This window comes from Cibotium barometz, chromosome 25 (genome assembly GCF_041138505.1).
Source record: "Cibotium barometz isolate CiBa-2024 chromosome 25, ASM4113850v1, whole genome shotgun sequence".
Taxonomy (NCBI): domain Eukaryota; kingdom Viridiplantae; phylum Streptophyta; class Polypodiopsida; order Cyatheales; family Cibotiaceae; genus Cibotium; species Cibotium barometz.
Genome location: NC_141070.1, coordinates 40,848,874 through 40,871,659, shown reverse-complemented (window position 1 = coordinate 40,871,659; position 22,786 = coordinate 40,848,874). Strand labels below are relative to the sequence as shown.

At 39.5% G+C, this 22,786-nt stretch overlaps 1 protein-coding gene across 2 annotated transcripts; it reads right to left on the bottom strand.

Moving 5' to 3' along the window:
• Positions 1–11,263: 11,263 nt before the first annotated feature.
• Positions 11,264–16,113, bottom strand: LOC147624566 (uncharacterized). Of its 2 annotated transcripts, none has more exons than XR_015269111.1 (2): positions 15,084–16,113; positions 11,264–14,969 (listed from the first exon to the last, which is right to left on the bottom strand). XR_015269111.1 is itself a non-coding variant. In XM_086819580.1 (2 exons), exons 1-2 carry the CDS (start codon positions 15,981–15,983, stop codon positions 14,917–14,919), a joined length of 345 nt encoding a protein of 114 aa, XP_086675706.1. In that variant the 5' UTR covers positions 15,984–16,110; the 3' UTR covers positions 11,264–14,916. The 2 variants fall into 2 exon arrangements, 1 of the variants encoding a protein (XP_086675706.1); XM_086819580.1 differs by having other exon boundaries at positions 15,692–16,110.
• Between the last annotated feature and the right edge of the window lie 6,673 nt (positions 16,114–22,786).

Genomic DNA, 22,786 nt, shown 5'->3' with positions numbered 1-22,786 from the left:
GTTTAGGTACAACACCCCTCGGTAGCTCTGGGAGGAGATGTCTTCACAAGCTTGGAGGTGCCTGTGTCATATGTAGTACTTTGTACCATAGTTTTATGGCAAAATTGTTGTTTAGGCATGTCTCGATCTCCATTCTGTCACTACAAGGTATTTTTGATAGTTTCGAGAAGTTATGGTTGAGAATTGTCTCTAGTCGAAATCTGGTTATTATAATACAGCAGTGCATTTTGGGAGTGTAGACATTGTTTGCACATGTATTGTTGACATTGGGTGTATGTACATGTACTTTGGTCTAGTAGGACTCCCTTACATTTTAACATAGAAACTTTGAACCATTCCCCACATCCAGCGGAGCTTCATTTTATACCATTGAGATTTTATTCCATTCTCACTCTTAGTCCTCAAAACTGCATTATTATGGAGTGCATATTATACTTAGCATGTTATAAAATGTATAAAATAAGATTAATTAAGGTTGAACTACTAGTTTTCCATTCCATTTTCACTCTCAACCCTAGAATTGTTATAAAGTGCATCTAGTGATATTCATAACCACCAATCTAACAGTATATTTTATATTGGCATTCTCTCTGTGACTAGGATAAGAAGGTAGCCACCACTAGGAGGAAACTTGTAACATTCACACACACACACACACACATTCTCCTACATCATCCACAAAGAATCCCCAATAGATAGCCTAAAACACCTAGAGACACAAGGAGAGATAGATGCCTCATAGTTCTCAACTTCCCTTCCTCCCCATGAGGCAAGGACGAGCATGCGAGATAGGTACAAGAGAGGGCGATTGCATACCATTTCCAAAAGATTTCATGAAATTCAAAGCACCTTAGCATATGTGCGAATCATTACAAAATATGCTTGAAAATTTACGGGAGCTCCAAATTTCCACTTAAAGGACTCATGTTAAATTTCTAGTTCAAGGACTCATTTACATATTAAAGAAACAATTTACACTACAACACGTTGGGGACATAGTAGCATTTTCTAGTTCAAGGACTCATTTACATATTCAAGAAACAATTTACACTACAACACATTGGGGACATAGTAGCATTTTCTAGAAGCATTCCAATAGTGTGGCCTTTGGGATGTCGTGGCTTTTTGTCACTGCTTAGCACATCGAAATAATGTTGTTTAAAAACAAAATTTTACTACTCGATAGTGAAAATAACAACATAGTTTTATTGCAATTTTCGATGCCATAGTAGCAAAATTGGCCTGTGGTGGGGCAGCGATAATAGTAGCGAAATTGGCCTGCGGCGGGGGGCAGCGATAATAGTAGCAAAATTTTGCTCTGCTACACTGTAATTTCGCTGCCAGGGAGCAAAAATAACAATGAAATTTTGTTGCTACACTGTTATAAAGTTTCTGAAAAGTTATTGAAGATTAATATTAGGTTATACATGTCACATAAATATATAAAATGATGATGATTGTTTTAAGAAAACATCCTTCAGAACCCTTAAAGCCAGGTTTCAGAAATACTTCACCATCACACCATACTTCAACAGTTGACTCACGCACGTTGCCTTTTGTTGAGGGTGTTAGGTACCCTCCCTGGCTTCCTTCTTCGCCTTCTCTAAGTCCTTATTAATGGTGCAGTTGGAGGGCATTTGTTTTCCCTCTTTTGCACACCTTCTTATGCAAGACCTCTTGTTATTGAGGATCTTTATGATAAAATTTCTCGTCCACTTATCAAAAAAATGTGTGCGTGGTGGGTTTGAAAATCGCTCATGTGAGATCCCTGCCCCCTTTGTGCAAGTGCTGGCAGTGGAAGTAGTAACCTTGCGCGCAGGGCAGAGCTTCCCACTGGGGCCTTGCCCGCCAATGTCTGGACAAGAGACTAATCCAGCAGTTCTTCCAAAACGGAACTCGAAAAAATCTTCCCTCACCCAGAAAGCATAGGTGATTCCTCTAGGAAAATCTTCTAACATAGTCAATGGCCTTATCTATCCTTTGTATTCCGACCAAACCCGTGGGTCACATGGCCGAATCAAGGAGGAACTTGCACTTGGTTCATAGAAATCATCACTTTTTTCCCCTTAAAGCTAGGCACAGCTGTTGATTCTTTCCCATAGAACAAGAACCTTCCTGGGACTTACTTTAACTACCGTAACTTCATCTTAACTGAACTTAGTTGTAGGAATCCATCGATCCAGCCTCTAACCCCAACCGATAGCCAACCACCAAACCACTCTATTGGTGGGATTCCTTTTTATAAAAATTTGGTTGTGTTTTGTCCCGGGGGTACCAGGGAAAAGAGTTCCCAGGCCCCCTAGCCAACACTCATGCAAAATACAAAATACAAAATACAAAAGAGTTCCCAGGCCCCCTAGCCAGCACTCATGCAAAATACAAAATAGACACACCACTTACGCACCTAATATGAAATTGCCTTTTATCAGATTCAACTATCTTCAAAACAGAATTGGAATGAACCCAAAGTGTCTCCATCATAATTCTCAATGTTCCAGTTCCATTGTTTTACAATAAAAAAAGAGATGCAACTTTGAAAAGGTAAAAATGTAATAATTATGTCTTATAATGAGATGTAAGTATTTTATTTTTAATATATCTTATTTTTTAAATTACATTACTCTATCAATGGTCATTTGCTTCTCTTTTTGTTGTGTAGGAGCCATTGGAGTGTGTTAATAATTGATCTAAAGAAAAGAATGACTTGTTTCTTTCAAGATTTCCATGTTTAGTATGCATGGAGAAGCAAAATTGTAAGTGTTATTAATATGATGGTTGTGCTTAATTACCCAAATGGTATTATATTGAATAATTTATGTGTTTATTTTTTTACAGGGCATCTAACGAATAATAAGCACATTAGAAACTCTCCATCCTCCACTTATTGATAAAATCCACATCAATTTTTTGTTTTTCCAGTATGTTATATGAGTATCAATAACAATTTTTAAAGTTGTAATAGAGATTTTGTTGAGAGTTTTAACAAGAACTGTTATTGCTATAGGTTCCATTACAAATTGATGGAAGCTCATGTGGATGGAGAGTAGTATAAAATGCATGGAGATACATGCAATCAAAATTTTCAATAGACGTATCAAAAAGAGTAGTTGTGAGTTATATATACATTTTTCTTAAACTTTCATATCATACTAATATGTTCTAAGATTTATGTCATAATTCTTTGCAATTTACGACTTCATGTTATATAGACACATACATATGGTGTGGCTGGAGAGAAAAGGAAATTAGCTTAATGCTTGAAAATTGTGTAGATCTTCTTGTAGATCTAGAGTCACCTCCACCAAAAATCTCACCTAAAATGAAAAAAAAAAGATGCCATTGAAAAGGAAAGGATTTCCCACAGTGTCTCAAGTGACGGGGCATCTTCAAGGAAAAAACATCAGACATAGGGAATAAAGGAAAGAATTCCTAGAAACACAAGAAGCCTAGGGAAAAAGACGCCAAGCCAAAGAAAACTAAGGAGTCCAAGCTGTCGGAGTCCCAACTAACCAAGGAACCGGAAGAGGTTGGCAAAGATTATATGGACACTGACCAGCTAAAGCAAGAGCTAGAAAGGATTTTTGTTCTCACGCTTTGTTGTATAGATACCATTGTAATATATATATATATATATATATATGAAATTAATATTGAGTATAATTTCTTCCTTAACATTGGGAATCTTGTCTTATATATCCTAAATATTATTAATATTAATGTTAAATAACTATTTTACAAAATGAATCCACAAGATAAGATAAATGGGTACAAAGTTATCTTGTATTAAGAAAACTTCAAGGTTACAAGGTACAAACATTTCATACAACAAAAGTATTTTCAAATGTTCTTCCCATCGTAATACCATCTACCTTAAATTTGAAGTCTAATCGTATGGCATCTAATAGAAATTCAAGGGATGTGCGTACATCCCTCAATGTCCATTTTGTATTCACAAATACAACTCTATTGTCATCATCACTCAAGTTGATCTTTAGGTCATACTATAAAATTTTTCCTCTGAATCCAGTGGCATTGAAGTGCCTCTACTCTTTTTCCATTGCATGTAGTCTAAGTTGATGTACAAGGTTTGTCTAGAGATGTTGTATGCTATCATCATAGAATCAATGCAAACATTACACTTCATAAAATCACCCCTATGGATGACTTCAATCACTTTTCATTATGCTCCAATTGCATTATCCAAGTTAGACTCAAATATATGTGTAGACAGCCACATTGCTTTTGTCCTCTTTATGTTTTCTTCTCAAAAACATGACACAATACATGGAGAGGTATAAACCATGATAGCTTACTCCTATTATCGAAATCCTTCCTGCTTTCCTACTTTTGAATATCTAAGACAATATTTACATGCTAATAGGGTACCTTTGTCTGGAAAATCCTAACCTAAATAATTTAGGCTTGGTATAGGAAAACTCTCTAGTCTTCCATAAGCTTTTGGTCTTTCAGGGAAAATATACTTAGCGTTGTACAAAAATTGTTAAAATGCAAGCAAGATTGGGCTATGGTGGATCAAATGCATGAATCAACATCATTAGCATCTGATTAAGATGATAATGAGATTAGTCTCAGTAGTTAACCTAATAGGATAATGTAGGCTTGGATACTCAAAAACCAGTAAATTCTCATTAGGCAAATGCTTCAATTTATAGGTTGTACATCCACAAGATGCCAAGCATCTAATCCCACTGATTTATCCTTGATTTGTGCCACCTTCCCTACATCTGGGGCACATTTTCCTAGAATCTTTCCACACCCCTATATTCACTCATGCTACCCTTGGTTCTCTCATCAATAGATACCTCTCACACTTTCACTGCTACCCACTCATTTACAGACTCTCTTTTATAGCCTCTTGCTAAGGTCTTGTTCCTACACACACCCATGCACTTGCATATTTCAACACCTCCCCTCAAGTGAATAATCTTAGCACACTTAGACCCTATACCAAGTTTCCCTCTTATTTAGTAGCCCGTGACCAGTGTCTCAAGTCCCTAACTCGTAGTCCTTGACACTCTCTCTCTATGTGTCCAAGGCTACTACAAGTGCCCGTAACCTTAACTAAAGTGCTCACATATACATCTACCACATGGCCTACATCATCGGTGGCTCAGAGGTGGTTTTACTCTATTGGGACAGGTTACATTGGGTTGTGATGTTTCTCTCTCTTTATCTCTCAAAAAAGATGTCCTGACTCCTCTTCCTTCTCCATGAAGTCTGTCGATGTCGATCCTTCTTCATTTGGTTTGCTATAGCAGTCTCTAGCCATGTGTCTTGGATTCCAGTTGTGGCAAGTGAAGGTCCTTCCTCCTCCCCTGCCTCTTCCTCGTCCTTGTCCTCATGCGAATCCTCCTTGGGTGTAGAATGCTCTTTCCTCTCCAGTTGTTGGGTCCACCCCTTTCTTCTCTTTGATCTTGGTCTCTTACTCTAGTAGAGCTCCTTCTATCTCATGTAGCTTCAATTCTAGTACATTGTTTAAGGTTTCCACAATGTTCTCATATTCTCCTTTGTCCACACTCTTCAGAAGCACTGCTAGTGCCTCATCATCCTCTACCTTCTTCCCAATGGCTGCCAGTTGTTGCTTAATGCTTTTGTATTTGTTCAAGTGTGTGGTTAGAGGTTCACTTTCCTTCATGTTGTCAAGTTTGTAGAATTGCATTAGCAAATTTATCTTTGAATTTTTTGCTTGAGCGCCAAATAATTTATTAAGTTCATTCCATGCATCTTTAGCCCATTGTATCCCTGCAATGTGGTGAATGATTTCATCATTTAGGCTAAGTGCAATAAGTCCTAATGCTTTCTCATTTTCCTGCTCTTCCACTCATTCTCCCCAATCTCCTCTGGACAGTATTCAGCTCTTCCCTTAACTAGCCCCACGGATTTTTTCCCATGAGCAAATACATGGTCTTTGTTTGCCATGTATGAAACTTCTCTTCATTAAATTTAGCTATTTCTTGTGATGTGCTCATGATGATGCGAAGGGGGTCTTGAAGAGCGGTTCTCTCTACCGTGCAATATAGTGCTCATAGAGTACTACCGATCAACAAATGTGTTAAGAAACACAATGTCAATCCGAGGACTCGACCCGATTAGTGCATGAAGGCTTATCCCTTGCGGGAGAGATCACATACACAAACCACCACTTGACGATTCAACCATTCAACACCTCAATCAATCTCTCAATCCCTTAAATCCACTACACTAATCAAGAGAATAAGCAATGCATGGCAATCTCTTAATCCCATTCTAACATTGATTAAATCTTAGCTTTCCCCAATGCAAGCAAACCCATAAGCGTGCATCTACTAACCCACAAGCTTAAGCAATAGTCCTTTGTAAGATGCCAAAATCGTCATTTTTCTACGTGGACGTGGGTGGTTTACACACTGGCACTGCGTCCGCCATTCAACCAATAGCAGCATGTTTACACAATGGATCTGGGTGCTCGCATGTTTACACATTGCCGTAACATTGCACATCTTCTATCCTTGCTGGCATCCACATCAGTGCCAAATTTCAAGGAATTCTAGACGGCCTCCCAAGCTGCCCAAATATGGCACACTCATTCTCCAGCCAATCAAAGAAGGGTTTAGTTCATTTCTTCATTCTTTAGGAATTGGCGGTGTGTAACCCCTACGCCTCGAGACCCACCCGCCATATTAAAAATGGCCACCATGTTTTGGGCAGCCTGCCCCGTGTGTAAACTCCCTTGGTCTGGAAAAAAAAGGGTGATTCTCAGTGATTCTGCCAAAAAAGGAGATTCTGATATTTAAGCAGAATTTCAAAATTTATTCTCCACAAAACAACACACACCCCAACACAAAGCGCATTGATTATTCGATGCCAAAGCGGGAGCTTTGTGCGAAAGGAGGGGGGGAGCACTGTGAGAATGCCCACGGGGTGGAAATGAGTGGAACGGGCTCTGCTATGTCTAAGTGTCCATGCTGGGTTGGCGCCTGCACTTCAAAGCGCACTTGCATGCACTTGGACGGATGTACGTAGGAGTTGGTTGACCAACGAGATCCAATATCAAAATTCAGTTCACAAAAGTCATTCTTTTCAGTTCATTCGTATCTTCCTCGACGTACGCATGGGTGTCCTAGCAACAACCACGAGCTCGTGCATCACCTGGTTAGAACCCTCTACGATCCTACTTAGGTGTCCTAGCACTTGACTCCTCAGGGATCACTTCGTCAGTCCTTGCCCATGGTACTACTGGAAGCTCACCATTTTAACCATACTGAGGCTCGTCAAGACCTCGACAGGCTTTGCCCACGAGCGACGTCCCTCGATGACTCCTCGCTGGCTGTTGCAAACGAGTCTCTTCTTAGTTAAACACATACCAAATGCTTCCTCCAGCATTCTGGTGTAAAACAGTCCTTTAAAAGAAAACAGAGGTTCTATGCAAGTAGAATTCTCAGTTTGAGATTGGTTCCACAAAATCCTTTTTCCTTAATCCAGATTTTCTTAATGAGAATCATTGATCTCTCATTAGGATAATCTACCCCTCATTTGACTTCTAACTTTGATTCTAAGGATTTTCTTCACATAAACATCTACTGAACTTCTAACCGTAAGGAAAATTCCAACTTTATAAATTTCATTCCTTCTTAACCATAATAGATTAAGAAATGGTTCTATATGAGAATATCAGATTTTTATAAAAATACTCTTCTTCCATTAATCTAATTTTGGGTAAATATCAATTTGGTGATTTATCCACATAAAATATCTAAGAATATTCTTTCTACCAATTCAATTATCAATCCTGATTCTCTAGGTAGAATTATGGTAAAAATTTCTCTTTTGTCACCAAAATTTAATTTAAATCTTTCTCTACTTAAAATACTATAAAAATTCTTCTTTTAATTAAATATAAATATCTATTTTTTAATATGCTTAAAATTGCTCTTTTTGCATTTAAATGATTGAATTCCAAATGTCATGGGAATTCCTCTTTTATCATAAAATAAATTTATCTAAAATTTCTCTTTTTTAAATTAAATAAAAATATCCATTATTTCAAATATGCCAAAAAATTTTCTTTTTGTATTTAAATGATTGAATTCCAAATGTCATGTGGGAATTCCTCTTTTATCATTTAATTACTTGGATTTCAATTATCATGAAAATTTCTCTTTTTGCATAAAAATAAATTTACCAAAAATTTCTCTTTTTTTTAAATAAATAATTATACATAAATACTAAAAAATTATTTTCCATGAATATAATGAAAATCATTCTTTTTACATAGGACGTCCAATCCTAGAATATGGTAGGAAGTCCTCTTTTAGCATTATGCATAAAATAAAATATGTATTATTTTTTAAAAATTTTACCATAGCTTCACTACTATTACTGATAATTTTTAATTTTCTTAAAAAGAATAAAACATTGTAATGCAAATATGATAGAAGATCTATAATTAAGCTTAAATCTAAACTATGAATTTTAATCATAATTTTAACCATAATCATAAACTTAATTATGATTCTTTTACTAGATTAAGCTATTTCCATTATTTCTCTTTTTTCAAATTGATAGGATTATCTCTTTCCCATTTAGAATCAATTAAAGTAGTTTTTAACTACTTATAAATAATCTAAAATAATTAACCATTATTTTGTTAACTTAAAAGCATAAAAATACATTCTCTTATTCTCTAGCTTAACAAGCTTAGAGTTTGGTTTTGAAATAAGAATTTATCAATGAGAAGCGTTCTTTTGCTAAAGAATTAGTCATAGGAATGGCTATTCTTTTTTAGAGAGAGAGATACATAAGAAAGCATTCTAATTAAGCATAAAGATTAACTTTTTCTTGATTACACATTAAAATTGTTAGGAAAAGCTTGATTTGAATTTAAAACAACCAATTAGAAAACTTCTCAAGCTTGAGAGGGTTTGAGAAGAGAAGTCATTTGAGATATTAATAAAAAACCATAAAATTCATTCTTACCTCAAGGATTAGCTTGCTTCTTTTTCTAGAAGTGAAGCCCCAAACCAATCAATTGGTTTAGCAAGTGAAGAAGAGAGCTCCAAGAGTTGTTGAAGAGAGAGAGAAGCTCCAAGCTCTACAAAAGTAGAGGATTTTTAAGGGATAATAAAAAATATGATTATTTTAATGTAATATTGGCATGGTATAGCTCACAGATGAGAATACAAAAGAATGAGGGTCTATTTATAAGTGTGGAAAGCCACTAACTGAGTCCAACTGGGTTCTAGAATTTTTTAGCTTCAATTTGACTGAATATAGACAAGATTTGGACCAATTTGGCTCCTCTTTTAATCCACTTTGATCCAGGAGAGAGGAAAGATAAAAATATCACAATGTTTTTGAATTAAAAACCCTTCCATACATGTGAAGGAGGCGCCTACCTCAAAGGTCTCTCCCTCCTTACCAAGGTGTCCAAAATTCATCATTTCTTCAAAATATCTCATTTTTTTTAGTAATCTCTCTTAATTTTTAACTAATAAACCTTATACTCAGTCAACTCTTCATCTTATGTGAGCATTTACTCATTTTTAGATATTTTATTTTATTCATTAGATTTATCTCATCCCAACACTTGGATTAATCCTATTGGCCCATTGAAACCTTAATTAGACCATAATCCAAAAAATTTTAAAAATCTAGACCCTTAAGCTAAGGTCCCTTATATCATTTTTAATTGATTCCTAATGCACCTTGAAGAATTTATTTTGAAATTCTATTTTAAGAAAATATATTTTGAATATTAGAAAAATTTTTATATCTAAAAATATCTCAATATTGAATTATCTCTCTCTAAAATTTTCTCTCTAAGCAAAAATAAGAAAAAATAATATTTTCTTGTATTCAAAAATAAGAAATGATTACAAGAGATTGAGGTAAAAGCTTATTCATTATTCAAGCTGAGGAAGAATCTTACATCATGCATCAATAATACACAAAAGACTCCAATTTTCTTTGAAAAAAATATGTGAATGTGCTATATCATTGAAGATGTTAAAATAGAGTAGAAAATATATTTAAGCTAAAGATGTTTTAAGCTATAAATATATATTTTAAGTAAGAGATCCCACACCTTAAAAGAAGCTCATGCATCAATAATACATAAAAAGGAACTAATTTTATTTGAAAAAAATGTGTGACTATGATGTATCATTGAAGGTACTAAAATAAATTAGAAAATATATTTAAGTTAAAAAATCTCATGCATCAATAGTACACAAAAAGACACAAGTTCCTTTGAAAAAAAAGTGTACCTGTGATGCATCATTGAAGGTACTAAAATAGAGTAGAAAATATATTTAAGCTAAAGTTGTTTTTTCATCATGCACATCAAAGTTTACGTTTGTGTACTAATACCATGTACTTAACTATGTGAGTTTGATTGTGATATAATGTGTACCGAGTGTGTACCTAGCTATGTGAGTTTGATTGTGATATAAAGTCATAATATCAATCCAAATTTATATATCTATAGTTACACGTGGTTGCCATGTGGATTGCATTATACATGTGGCCATGCCATGTGTAATGCCCGAGTTTGGACATTACATATGGCATGGCCACGTGTACAATATAGTCCGCATAGCAGTGCCACAAGTAATGTCCGGGTCGGGCATTACACGTGGTGTTGCCATGTGTAATGTCCATGGTCGGGCAGTACATGTGGATTGGTGCCACGTGTAATGCTCGTGGTCAAGAATTACATGTGACATGCCTTCATTGATGCCATGTATAATGCCCGACCACCACAAGCATTACACATGGCATGATGGTAGCACCACATGTAATGCCCGAGCTCAAGCATTACACATGGCATGCCTACATGGATTGCGTAGTCCATGTTGGCATGCCACATCTAATGCCCAAGCGCAAGCATTACGCGTGGCGCCAGCCATGTGGCATGCACATGACACACGGCAACACCGCGTGTCATGCTGGCTTTCACTTTCTAATAGCTTCTTAAGCCGTTCTAGATCACTATCAAAAATAAATTGTTAAGGCCACAACCCTAACAGGAAATTAATTGCAAAGAAAAATGCAGAGAGATCCATTAAAGCTTCTACTCAGATTTAAGATTCATTCATGTGTTGTGTCGAATACAAAAGATGATGGTGGTTATATCCCCTGTGCACACAAGGATACGAAGCGGTATGGGTGAATGCGAAAAGGCATAGGGTAGGTGAAGAGGTAAGGTTAAGGGTGAGTTCACATGTGGCGCATGCACACACGGGCTAACACTTGGCACACCCAGTGGATTGGATAGAAAATCCAACAACTCGAACCCACAAACATAGGGTCGTGCCAATGTTGTGCACATAACATATATCATAGTGTAAATACAATGCAACCATTTCATGGCAGCATGCCAGGGCTGGAAACCCATCAAATATAATATCATCCATACATGATCATATAAAATGAAAACATAGAACCATGTATGAATTAGGATGTCCACACTCCAAGAGCATGGAGTGGACCATGTATCCAGCATTTGGACATCATCATAAAGATATCTACATGTAAATATGTCGATGTGTAGCCTCCAGCAACTGCATCATAGGCCAAGAATAGCCTATCTCCAAGAAAATATGGAAATAGAGCTCCAGCAATAGCTGGAATATGTACCAAAAATGGCACACAACCATGAAATTGTGTCGATGAAGTACCACCAGCATTGCTACATGCTGCACCTTATGCATCACTGTATAAGCTCTTACCAGCACCATGGTATAAACTGGAACCTGTCTGACCATACCATAACCATCTACATAATCCACATCACTGAGATCCTTTGGTTTCATGGATTCTGGAGAATATCCTCCTCTAGCAAAGTGTCAAACCAAGTTGCATCCACTTCTGCAAAGTTATCACCATGGACAAGCACTCCGTCATTTGCAAGCAACATGTCAAACCATTCTATGTCATCATCTTGACTGAAACTAGAAACTAGATTTTCTTGACCATCTACACCATGAGGGAAATCTGATGCAAGGTTAGAGACATCCAAGGACATCACCTGGCTCTTCTAGCCTCCATGCTCCCGCAACCCTCACCATAACCATCCCACCCCCATGGATAGAAACATCATCTGGACTATCCATAACTTGCCCACTCAACATCGAGCATAAAGTACAGATTGGTTATCCACTTGCTCATTCATCCGAGCATCTGGGAGACCTCTCTCCTCCTACCTATCTGTGTCTTTTTTCCTTCTTTCTGCCATCTTTGCAACACACTTCATCTGCTCATGATCGTGAGCTATCATTTTGGCTCCACTATGGACAATGTATAGTTGCATCTCGAGCACATTCTTGCTATCCAGCCACCCCTGCTCAATCTGTGTCCACTGCACCATCGTTAGTACCAAGCAATTGCTGCCCCTGCCTAGCACGGCCTTGTCCATAACTGCCAGCTCTTCCTTGCACAGCCTCCTCATCTGTATGCTTTGAACCTCAAGTAAACACACTTGTGATCCAACACTGCCCCTGCCATGTAGTGATCTTGTCCTTCGAGACTTCCCACCGACTTCAGCAACATCTCTCGGACCTAATATGAGTGCTTCTTCATGTAGCCTGCCTGCATACTCCTAGTGGTGACTGAATGCCTTACATCCATCCTTATCTACCCCAATATCCACCAATTGAAGAATCTACAAGCTGCCCATGCTTTCATCTAAATCATCATGAGCATAACCCTATTGAGCTGCATTTGATATGCCCTGCTTGCATAGTATCATAGGAGCTACTGTGATAGAGAACCCATCCTTCTTATCATCATCAGGCTCAAAATCCCAATGTATAGTTGCATCTCGAGCACATTCTTGCTATCCAGCCACCCCTGCTCAATCTGTGTCCACTGCACCATCTTTAGTACCATGCAATTGCTGCCCCTGCCTAGCACGGCCTTGTACATAACTGCCAGCTCTTCCTTGCACAGCCTCCTCATCTGTAAGCTTCGAACCTCAAGTAAACACACTTGTGATCCAACACTGCCCCCGCCATGATGTGATCTTGTCCTTCGAGACTTCCCCCCGCCATCATGTAGTGATCTTGTCCTTTGAGACTTCCCGCCGACTTCAGCAACATCTCTCGGACCTAATATGAGTGCTTCTTCATGTAGCCTGCCTGCATACTCCTGGTGGTGACTGAATGCCTTACATCCATCCTTATCTACCCCAATATCCACCAATTGAAGAATCTACAAGCTGCCCATGCTTTCATCTAAATCATATTCATGAGCATAACCCTATTGAACTGCATTTGATATGCCCTGCATAGTATCATAGGAGCTACTGTGATAGAGAACCCATCCCCGACAAACTGGGGGATGATCCCCGACTAGAGGAGGATGGTCCGGCAGCGGACGAACAATGCGCCACTCCAACTTTGAATTTCAGCTCCCGGTCCGAAACGTAGACGCAGACTCGGATCAGATTTGGGCTTGGATCTCCTACGCCGACTACTTTGGATGTAAATTTTGCTGATCTCGGACCTGCTGGATCACGGGCTCCTGTCGGATTTCAAAGTCGAAGATAATGTGTTGGTAGATCACTCATGTTCCATATTGTCAAAAGATAACCCTTTTTTTAGTGTGAAACCTTAAGATTGATTTAAAAGACTATTTTTATGTACACTATTACTGATAGTTAAAAACTTTAAGATTACTTTTCTTAAAAAAGATGTGTATTTCAGACACACTCTCAAAAGAGTTCTATTTTAAGAGTTACAACAGTTTCAAGAAAAGCACCCACGTAACCCTATCGAAATCGATGTGAGAATCAATTCTTGTTTTTGGAAGGTTCTCATTTGGAGAACGTACGACCAAGATATAAGGGATTTAACAACGCTATCTTGAGTTATGCGCTACTACAAAGGAGACTTTCTTCACAAAATGCTATAAGAGCATACAAGACAGCTCGTAATTTCACACATCTCACTTCTCATCAAAGAGAGCCATGGCATTGTATTCATCTAACAAGTAAGCCCACACCCCAATACCACTGGGACCAAGCACAGATACAAAATCCGAGACCCGGTGTAAAAAATGAAATGCCATGTGACTATACTATATAATACATGATTACAGGCTGTAAAATTTGAAATTCTATCAAGTTGTACATTTTTGACAGCCCCTCTGTGGCTCTGCAGATATGGAGGGCTTTCAGCCATTTTATACTGGCACCGTTTAATTTTGCCCATTAAAAATTACATTGAAATTATAAAAAAGGAAAGGGAAAGGGGCCACTCATCAAAAGGCAACCCTGGTGCACAGTGAGCTTTTGAGGGTGAAGGCAAAACGAGAATACATTTAAAAAATAAAAGACATTTAAAAATGCAGGAGAAAAAAATGGTAATGACGAGTGTTCCATTTTGCGTGAATATACCACATACAAAATGTAGGCGCGAGACCTTGCCGCATGCGATCAAAGCCCTATATCGTAATCACTCTACATATTTTAAGGAAAACATCAAAGCCTAGAAAAACTGCATATGTTAAGAAAGGCCATACAAGCCTGTGCAGCTAGCCATCAGCAATACAGCATCAAAAACATGTGTATAACATAATCTTGTCAAGGCATCCTAACACATTCAATGGACAAGCATCAACAAACATTATGCCTGGAATAAATTTTGCATGAAACACGATATTGGCCATGCAGACCACAAAGCTACTCCATTATTCTAACACCAATTCACCACGTAGCTTCCCTGGTATGAATACCAGGTTCTGTTGGCAGCAACTGTAAGGAAATTCGGCTCCCATGCCTTAAGCTTTTTAAGCTTGATCTCAATACACAGACTTTGCAGATCCACTACTTCCTTAAAAGGGATCTTCAAAACTACAGCAAAATGTTAAGAGTCCCTTTTAAGGGAAAATATCCGTGGCTAATCCACACAATTAACCCTAAGCTGGCCACAAAAAGACATTCTTCAGCATCCTTTTTTGATCACATGCGCCTGTCCGATCGATAATTAAAAAAAAGAATATAAGGGCAACATTCAAACAATGAACAAATAAGAGCAACATTGAAACAATAAACATAGAAGGACAAAGAAGAATAGTAGGTCTACCTGGTTGTATCAGACTTCTACAAGCTTCACTTGAGCGGCCGATCCCAAACACACAAGAACCTCCACCTGCTCGGCGACAAAGGCCCTCTCTGAAACTCTGTTGCTCCCCTTTGGGCCTGCAGCTCAGCCAACTGCTTGCCGGCATGCACATGCTGCGACAACACAGAATACACGTTGTAGCAGTGAGGGGCGGTGTTGGCAGCGCGTACGTTCGTGCACCGCTTCCCACAAATCGGTGCCCTTCATTCGGGCCGTAATATTCGCCGCTTGGGCGAGGCGCTCTTCAAGCAGCTCTTCAACTACTCAGAGCCAGAAGTTCCAACTTGTCTTTAGCCCGGTGCTCCCTTCTCCTCCCACCTTGCCTTTGTCGCCCGAGCAGGTTGAGGTGCTGGTGTGTTTGGGATCGGCCGTTGGCCTGCAGCTCAGCCAACTGCTTGCCGGCATGCACATGCTGCGACAACACAGAATACACTTGTACAAGTCTGATACAACACCGCCAAGAAAGCCCTGCAGCTCAGCCAACTGCTTGCCGGCATGCGACAACACAGCACGTACGTTCGTACACCGCTCGATGCACGCTGCCAAGACAACATCGGAGGATCGCTTACCACAAATCTGTGCCGTAATGTTCGCCGCTTGGGCGAGGCGCTCTTCAAGTAGCTCAAAAAGGCCGCGGACGTCGTTTAGCCGTCTCGCTCTGAGTAGTTCCAAGCCCGCTGCTCTATCTCGCTCTTCAGATGCTGCTCCATTTGCTGCACATCTCTTTTTCCTCCAGAGAAGCAGGAGAATCGTCTCCTTCAACGTCTCGAGGAGGAGAAGCAGGCGGGGCTTCTCCTCTTGAAGGAAAAAGAGAGATTTGTGGAGGAAAAAGAGAGACTGGTGGAGGCAATGAAGAAGCATCTGCAGGAAAAAGAGGGACTTGTGGAGGAAAAACGCAGAAAACTCCTTGAGATGCTCAAACCCTAATCTGCAGTGCCCCCTTTTTGGCCCTGGAAAGTTTTCTAAATTTTATATATGAGAAATAGGAAAATTTGTTTGCTAAGAAGGCCAAGCTTAATTTTGGCCTTCCCCTTGAATATAAGGGTCGGTATTCAATTTTCAGGTCGTGCTACGCTCAGAAGCTGATGTGGCAAATGCAGATATCTGCCCAACACGGGTCATGGCAATGTGTGCGGGCCTAGTGAATGTAGAATCACCTGCAGTGTTGCAATTCTAGCGCAATTGATGCCACGCCTGTCAAGGCTAACTTTATGTGTGTAGCATGTGCGTGGGTAGTATCAATAAATCATATCACAATGCGCATTACCCAAAAAAAAAGGTTATGGCTATTTTGGTCCACACACACACACACTCTCTCTCTCTGCTACCACGCCAGCATTGTGCCACAGTCGATGCAACTTTTGGTAGCTTACAATAGTCCTTTGTAAGATGCCAAAATCGTCATTTTTCTACGTGGACGTGGGTGGTTTACACACTGGCACTGCGTCCGCCATTCAACCAATAGCAGCATGTTTACACAATGGATCTGGGTGCTCGCATGTTTACACAATGGATCTGGGTGCTCGCATGTTTACACATTGCCGTAACATTGCACATCTTCTATCCTTGCTGGCATCCACATCAGTGCCAAATTTCAAGGAATTCTAGACGGCCTCCCAAGCTGCCCAAATATGGCACACTCATTCTCCAGCCAATCAGAGAAGGGTTTAGTTCATTTCTTCATTCTTTAGGAATTGGCGGTGTGTAACCCCTACGCCTCGAGACCCGCCTGCCATATTAAAAATGGCCACCATGTTTTGGGCAGCCTGCCCCGTGTGTAAACTCCCTTGGTCTGGAAAAAAAAGGGTGATTCTCAGTGATTCTGCCAAAAAAGGAGATTCTGATATTTAAGCAGAATTTCAAAATTTATTCTCCACAAAACAACACACACCCCAACACAAAGCGCATTGATTATTCGATGCCAAAGCGGGAGATTTGTGCGAAAGGGGGGGGGGGAGCAATGTGAGAATGCCCACGGGGTGGAAATGAGTGGAACGGGCTCTGCTATGTCTAAGTGTCCATGCTGGGTTGGTGCCTGCACTTCAAAGCGCGCTTGCATGCACTTGGACGGATGTACGTAGGAGTGTTTGTCGAAATCTCCGCGCGGTGCTGGACTTGGGTGGATGTGCGTAGGAGTATTTGTCTACGTGTCCCCACGGGGGGGGGGGAGGGGGGGATTTGCACGGAGGACTATTTTCGTCCAAGAAAGCCCCGTTTGATGCCTTGGAAACGTGGAATGTTTATGATATGGGAAACCTCCTCCTCTGTTTGTGTTGTAGTGTCTCGAGTTCGCTTCCTTGATGTATTGCTAATACACAGGATCCCATCAGAACTCCGCAGTTAAGCGCGCTTGGGCCAAAACAATACTGGGATGGGTGACCTCCCAGGAAGTCGTGGTGCTGCACCCTTTTCTGGGCCGTGTCGAAGAAACCCCCCAGGCTATGCCGTCAAACAAACAACCCCTCCTTGAGTCGTGCCGTCATCCCACGTTGAATAGGGCCGCGAGCCCCCCCTTCGCCCGCCCACCCGCCCCGGAGCTGTGTCGTCACCCCCTTATTGGGTCGTACCATGAGCCCCCCCCATCGCGTGGAGCCATCCTGCAAGCCCGCTCGCACTATGGCGCGACGCCCCCCGGGCCACTCGTGCATGCACGCCCTCAAGCCAAAATAAATTTGAAATCATAAGAGCAAGGTCACATACATACAATTGTGGGCCAAAATATAGGATACAACTTAGCTAACTTCTACGATGCATATAATAAGCAAGGTGCATTAGAGTGAGTTTAGGGCAAGAAATTTGAAATCTTAAAACAACATGGTCACATACATACAATTGTGGGCCGAAATCATAGTGTACAACTTAGCTAACTTCTAATCTTGTTATTTACATCCCATCCAACTCCTCTCATTCCACACTACTCTCTTGGCCCCACGGAGTTACCTAGAGGCTAAGTGAAAAGTGCTCAGGCAGAAAAGACAAACACCACAAAATAATTACTCACTTTTGATTGTTTTTTGCCATACTTAATGATGACAACTTGTGGCATGTCCGGTAACAATGGAAGATATTGTTCCCATTTCGACTGCTTGTCCGGTCGCAATACGATTTGAGAACATCAAAGAGCATGCTAGTGAATGGACTAAGTCGATAGCATATGCTAGAGCTAAAAAGTTGGTAGGTCGGATTTAAAAAAATTATTTGTGAAGATCACACACTTGAATCGAAAATCGAGAATCTAGAATCCAAAAATCAAGAAAACCTCTAGCGTCTTTTGGTCCACCATGTTTGCACAAGGGCTTAAGAACGCTCCATGGAATGTGTGCTAGGGGAGTGCTTGGAGTCACATGACCGAAGCTTGCCCAGAAAGTGCAATAATCTCCATGTAGAAAAGAACCACTTGGGCTTATGAATGAATGAGCCATGGCCCATGATGCCATGATACATGATAGATTTGAGAATCATGAGCATGAGTCATGGTCCTTGAACCCTCAAGGGGTTAGTCAGTGCTTTGCCAAGTTCACAAGTTTATGCACACTTTCATAATACTAGTGGCTTGACCCATCCCTGACTGGCAAGAGTATTCTTATTTGTCGATCACAAATCAGTGTAGTAGAGAGAGGTGTTGGAGTTCCAAGATCACGGGTTCAAGCCCTCATGTTGCGAAAGTGATGGCACGCACAAGTGTGTTTGTTTTTTGACTTTCTAATTCCAGACAATTGCAAAAAAAAAACGCTCATCTTCGAAGGGTAAGTAGGGATAAGCCTTATATTTGAAGCCCACGATGGGCCCCATGGTCCCTAACTTGCCAACCTATATAAACACACCATGCTTGCTATATAAATACATGTAGAAGCTCCTAAAACACTTAATTTCATTGAATAAAGAACCAAACTTGGCATAAATAAATAGCTAGCATTTCAAGCCAAAATAATGTTGACAATCTCAACACACCTAAACAAAGCTTTAAAACAACCTTCGGGCAACTGGATTATCTCTCCTTGGAAGCCTATACTCCTCGCCTCCATCTGGCAAAAAACATTTAAGAAAAAAACATTAGCTAGTGCAAGATAGACTTTTCGTGGAAAAAAAGAAGGAAAACAACAAACCTTATAGAACTCATTTGGTGGATCAATATTTGAGGTGAATGGGGTTTGAACAGGCTTGTAGACAACAAACCGAAAAATTATGTATTGTCCAGTGCCTATGACTTAAAAATCTAACCTATCAAGCTTTTCATAGTCCACAAACATTACATGTACATGACGTTGATCCACGATCTTTTGTAATCTCAGACTGTAAATGAAAAGATGTAGGGGGGAAGAGAGCTTGAGCTCTTACAAGCGCACACACACACTCACAAAACCCTAATAGAGAACACACAAGGTGAGAGGCTGAAAATTCTCCTTCTTCACTCAACACTCAACACCCCATATACAAAATAAGAGTACACTTATATGAAAAGGTACTCAACCAAATACATACTAGGGTTCTCTATAGTGTGAACCCAACTAAATGAGCTGGTGCTATAACTATGCCAGTCTCTAGAATGGCTGTCACACAGCCTGTCATCCCACTGGCCGCATATCACCCAAGATCTCACCAACCATGCCAATGGTATAAGTGTGGGGCCTATCCCCCAGGCGGGTCATCAGTGTCACCGCCTCACTAGATGAGCTCGATATCTCAACACTCCCCCTCGAGCTCAACTCCATCTCATGTACACCAAGCGAAGCCCTGAATCTGCGGAGCTTCTCTGTACCCAATGCTTTGGTGAAGATGTCAGCTACCTGATCCTCTGTGTTGACATAAACAAGGTCAAGATCTCCTGCCAAGACCTTCTCTCTGACGAAATGGTAGTGGACCTCTATATGCTTCGTACGAGCATGAAAAACTGGGTTCCTAGCCAACTGTATACTGCTAATGTTGTCACAAAAAATGACAACTTGTCTACCCAAATCTGCAAGTAGCTTTCTCAACCAAGCTACCTCACATGCTGCCATAGCAGCTCCTCTGTACTCGGCCTCTGTACTAGATAGAGCAACCATAGGCTGCTTCTTGCTGCACCAAGTCACAGCAACACTCCCCAAAGAAAACATGAATCCACTAGTAGATCTCCTATCTGAGATACTACCAGCCCAATCCAACATCTGTGTAGCCATGTACACATATCTCTGTCCCAGTCTCATAGAATAGTCCACAATGCAAAGTAGACCTCACATACCTCAATATGCGTCTCAATGCATCCAAATGCGGTTTCCGTGGAACCTGCATAAGCTGACTCACCAACCTAATAGCATAGCTCAAATCTGGCCTGGTGATCGTCATATAGATCAAGCTTCCTACTATGCGCCTATACATAGTAGGGTCCTCCAAAATCTCTCCCCTGAGTTGATAGCATCCCCCCATGAAGAATAAGGATAATAATCCGATGCACTTTGATGTTGACAAATTTGGAAAGAAGCCTGTTCAAAAGCTTTTCAAAAAATCTTCTTGAGAAATAATGCCAAGAGTATTTTGTTGCAAGATGCTTCCAAATAATATGAAGAATTTCCAATAATTTTTGCAATCCTGAAATTTGTGAATTTCACCCAATAGTTGAACTTTCTTTCTTTTTGATATCTTTGAAGGCTTTTGAAGATAGGCTTTTAGAAAGCTTTTGAAGATAGGTTTTTTTTTAATAAGCTTATAGTATAGAGATTTAATCTTTCTTTAAAAAAAGGCATATAATATTGAGGTTTTTAAAGCTTAACAATCTAAGCTTTTTAAATAAAGTAAAGTTTCTCCATGACTAAGCAGGCTCCAAAACAATTAAAGAAAGTTTTTGAAAAAGTTAAAGCTTTAAGTCTTTAAAGCTTTTAAGTAAAAGCTTTAATTAAAGCTTATTAAGCTTTGTAGTTGAAACTTGGACACCAACCATTCAGCCATCGCCCATTTACAGAAGAGGGGGTATATATATATATATAGAGAGAGATTTGGCCTCTTTTTAAAAAAAAAATCAAAGCTTTATGTTATAAAGCTTTTTATATTAAGCTTATCAAGCTTATTAAAAAGCTTATGAAAGCTTTACTACTACAAAGCTTGTAACTCCCGGCCTACGTACCAGCGCTGGAGCATAGTTTTTAAAAAAATCAAAGCTTTATGTTATAAAGCTTTTTATATTAAGCTTATTAAAAAGCTTATGAAAGCTTTACTACTACAAAGCTTGTAACTCCCGGCCTACGTACCAGTGCTGGAGCATAGTTTTAAGTCGTCCGTCAGCCTGAATTTGAGGGAGAAAGAAGAAGATGCCGTCGCCTGCTGAATTCGAGGGAGAAGGGAGAAAATACAATCGTCATTCGTTCAATTGGAAAGAGAGGAAAAAAATTGAAATCAATTGGAATTATATATATATATATGGATTTTGGATTTGTGTCTACAAGATTCACGCTTTTATTAATTGAAAGCAAATAAGAAAAATTAATAACCTTCACCCTTACTGGTTTAGCAATCCGATTGTAGGTTCAATTACTCGTCCTCTTTCTTCCTAGCCCTTCATTCAAATTTTGATCTAATGTCTCACAAAATTCACATAAACATAGCTTCTTTTACCCAAAGGTTTTCCATACCTTCTCTTCTTTACCTCAAGGTTTTCCATACCTTCTCTTCTTTACCTCTTGGATTTTTGGATGAACTTGTGTCCTTGTCCAAAGCCTTGTACTCTTGCTGCAAAGCCTTGTACTCTTAGCATATCTCCCCAACCTTGTACTCTTAGCGTATCTCCCCAACCTTGTACTCTTAGCGTATCTCCCCTTTGGCTGCCACTTCCACGGATCTCATTCCAAAGAGCTTCTAAGTACTCCTTGTAAGCAACCTGATTTTTCTCAGTCTACTCACATATGTCCGCAGTATTTTATAAACCTTTAGAGTTTGGTTGTCCGAATGGAGAACTTGACCTAGCAAGGTGTTTTACAGCTTGCACATTCATCAACTCCGATGGAGTAGAAAAAGCTACTTCTTCATTGGAAGAATCCTTCGCAGCCAGTACATCTCTTGAGTGGTTGTTATCATTATGAATCTCCATTTGCTGAAATTCAAAATTAATATCTTAAGTCTCTACAAATATCTCTTCATATCTTTGCCAACATATAACCAACCCTAGAAACCTACCTATATACATGTAGATTCCTCTCCTAGAAAACTATCATAGAGATACATATAACTGTCTCTCTATATTTTATGTATTGGCAAAATCATAAATTTTTAAAACTTTTTTAACAACGTTTCTCAAGTTAAAAGAACTATTCTCTAGGCTACTATAGTTTGTAAATTCTCTAAGACCCATTATACTCTCTCTAGAACTCTCTCTACAATCTCAAAGGCAATAGTCTAATAAATGGAATGTTTCTAGCTTATGTAGCCAAGCACATCAATATTGTAAATTGTTTAAACATGGTAACACACTCAATGAGATTGAAAGAGAAATAGAGAATGTTTTAATGTGCTCTCCCTCTCCCTCCCTCTCTCTCTCTCTCTCTCTCTCTCTCTCTCTCTCTCTCTCTCTTTGTCTAGCTGACCATACAATAAACACACAAATAGATAAAGAGAAAAAGACCAACAAAGAAACAAACCTCAAGTTGAACAAAGAATTGGATTCGAAATCACTAGCTTTGATGCTATCGTCCTCA

Coding starts and splice junctions, on each gene's coding strand:
- LOC147624566 (XM_086819580.1), bottom strand. CDS start 15,983: ATGCTTCTTCATTGCCTCCACCAGTCTCTCTTTTTCCTCCACAAATCT. Junction 14,970..15,691: donor CATTACGGCACAGATTTGTG/GTAAGCGATCCT, acceptor TCGATCGGACAG/GCGCATGTGATCAAAAAAGG.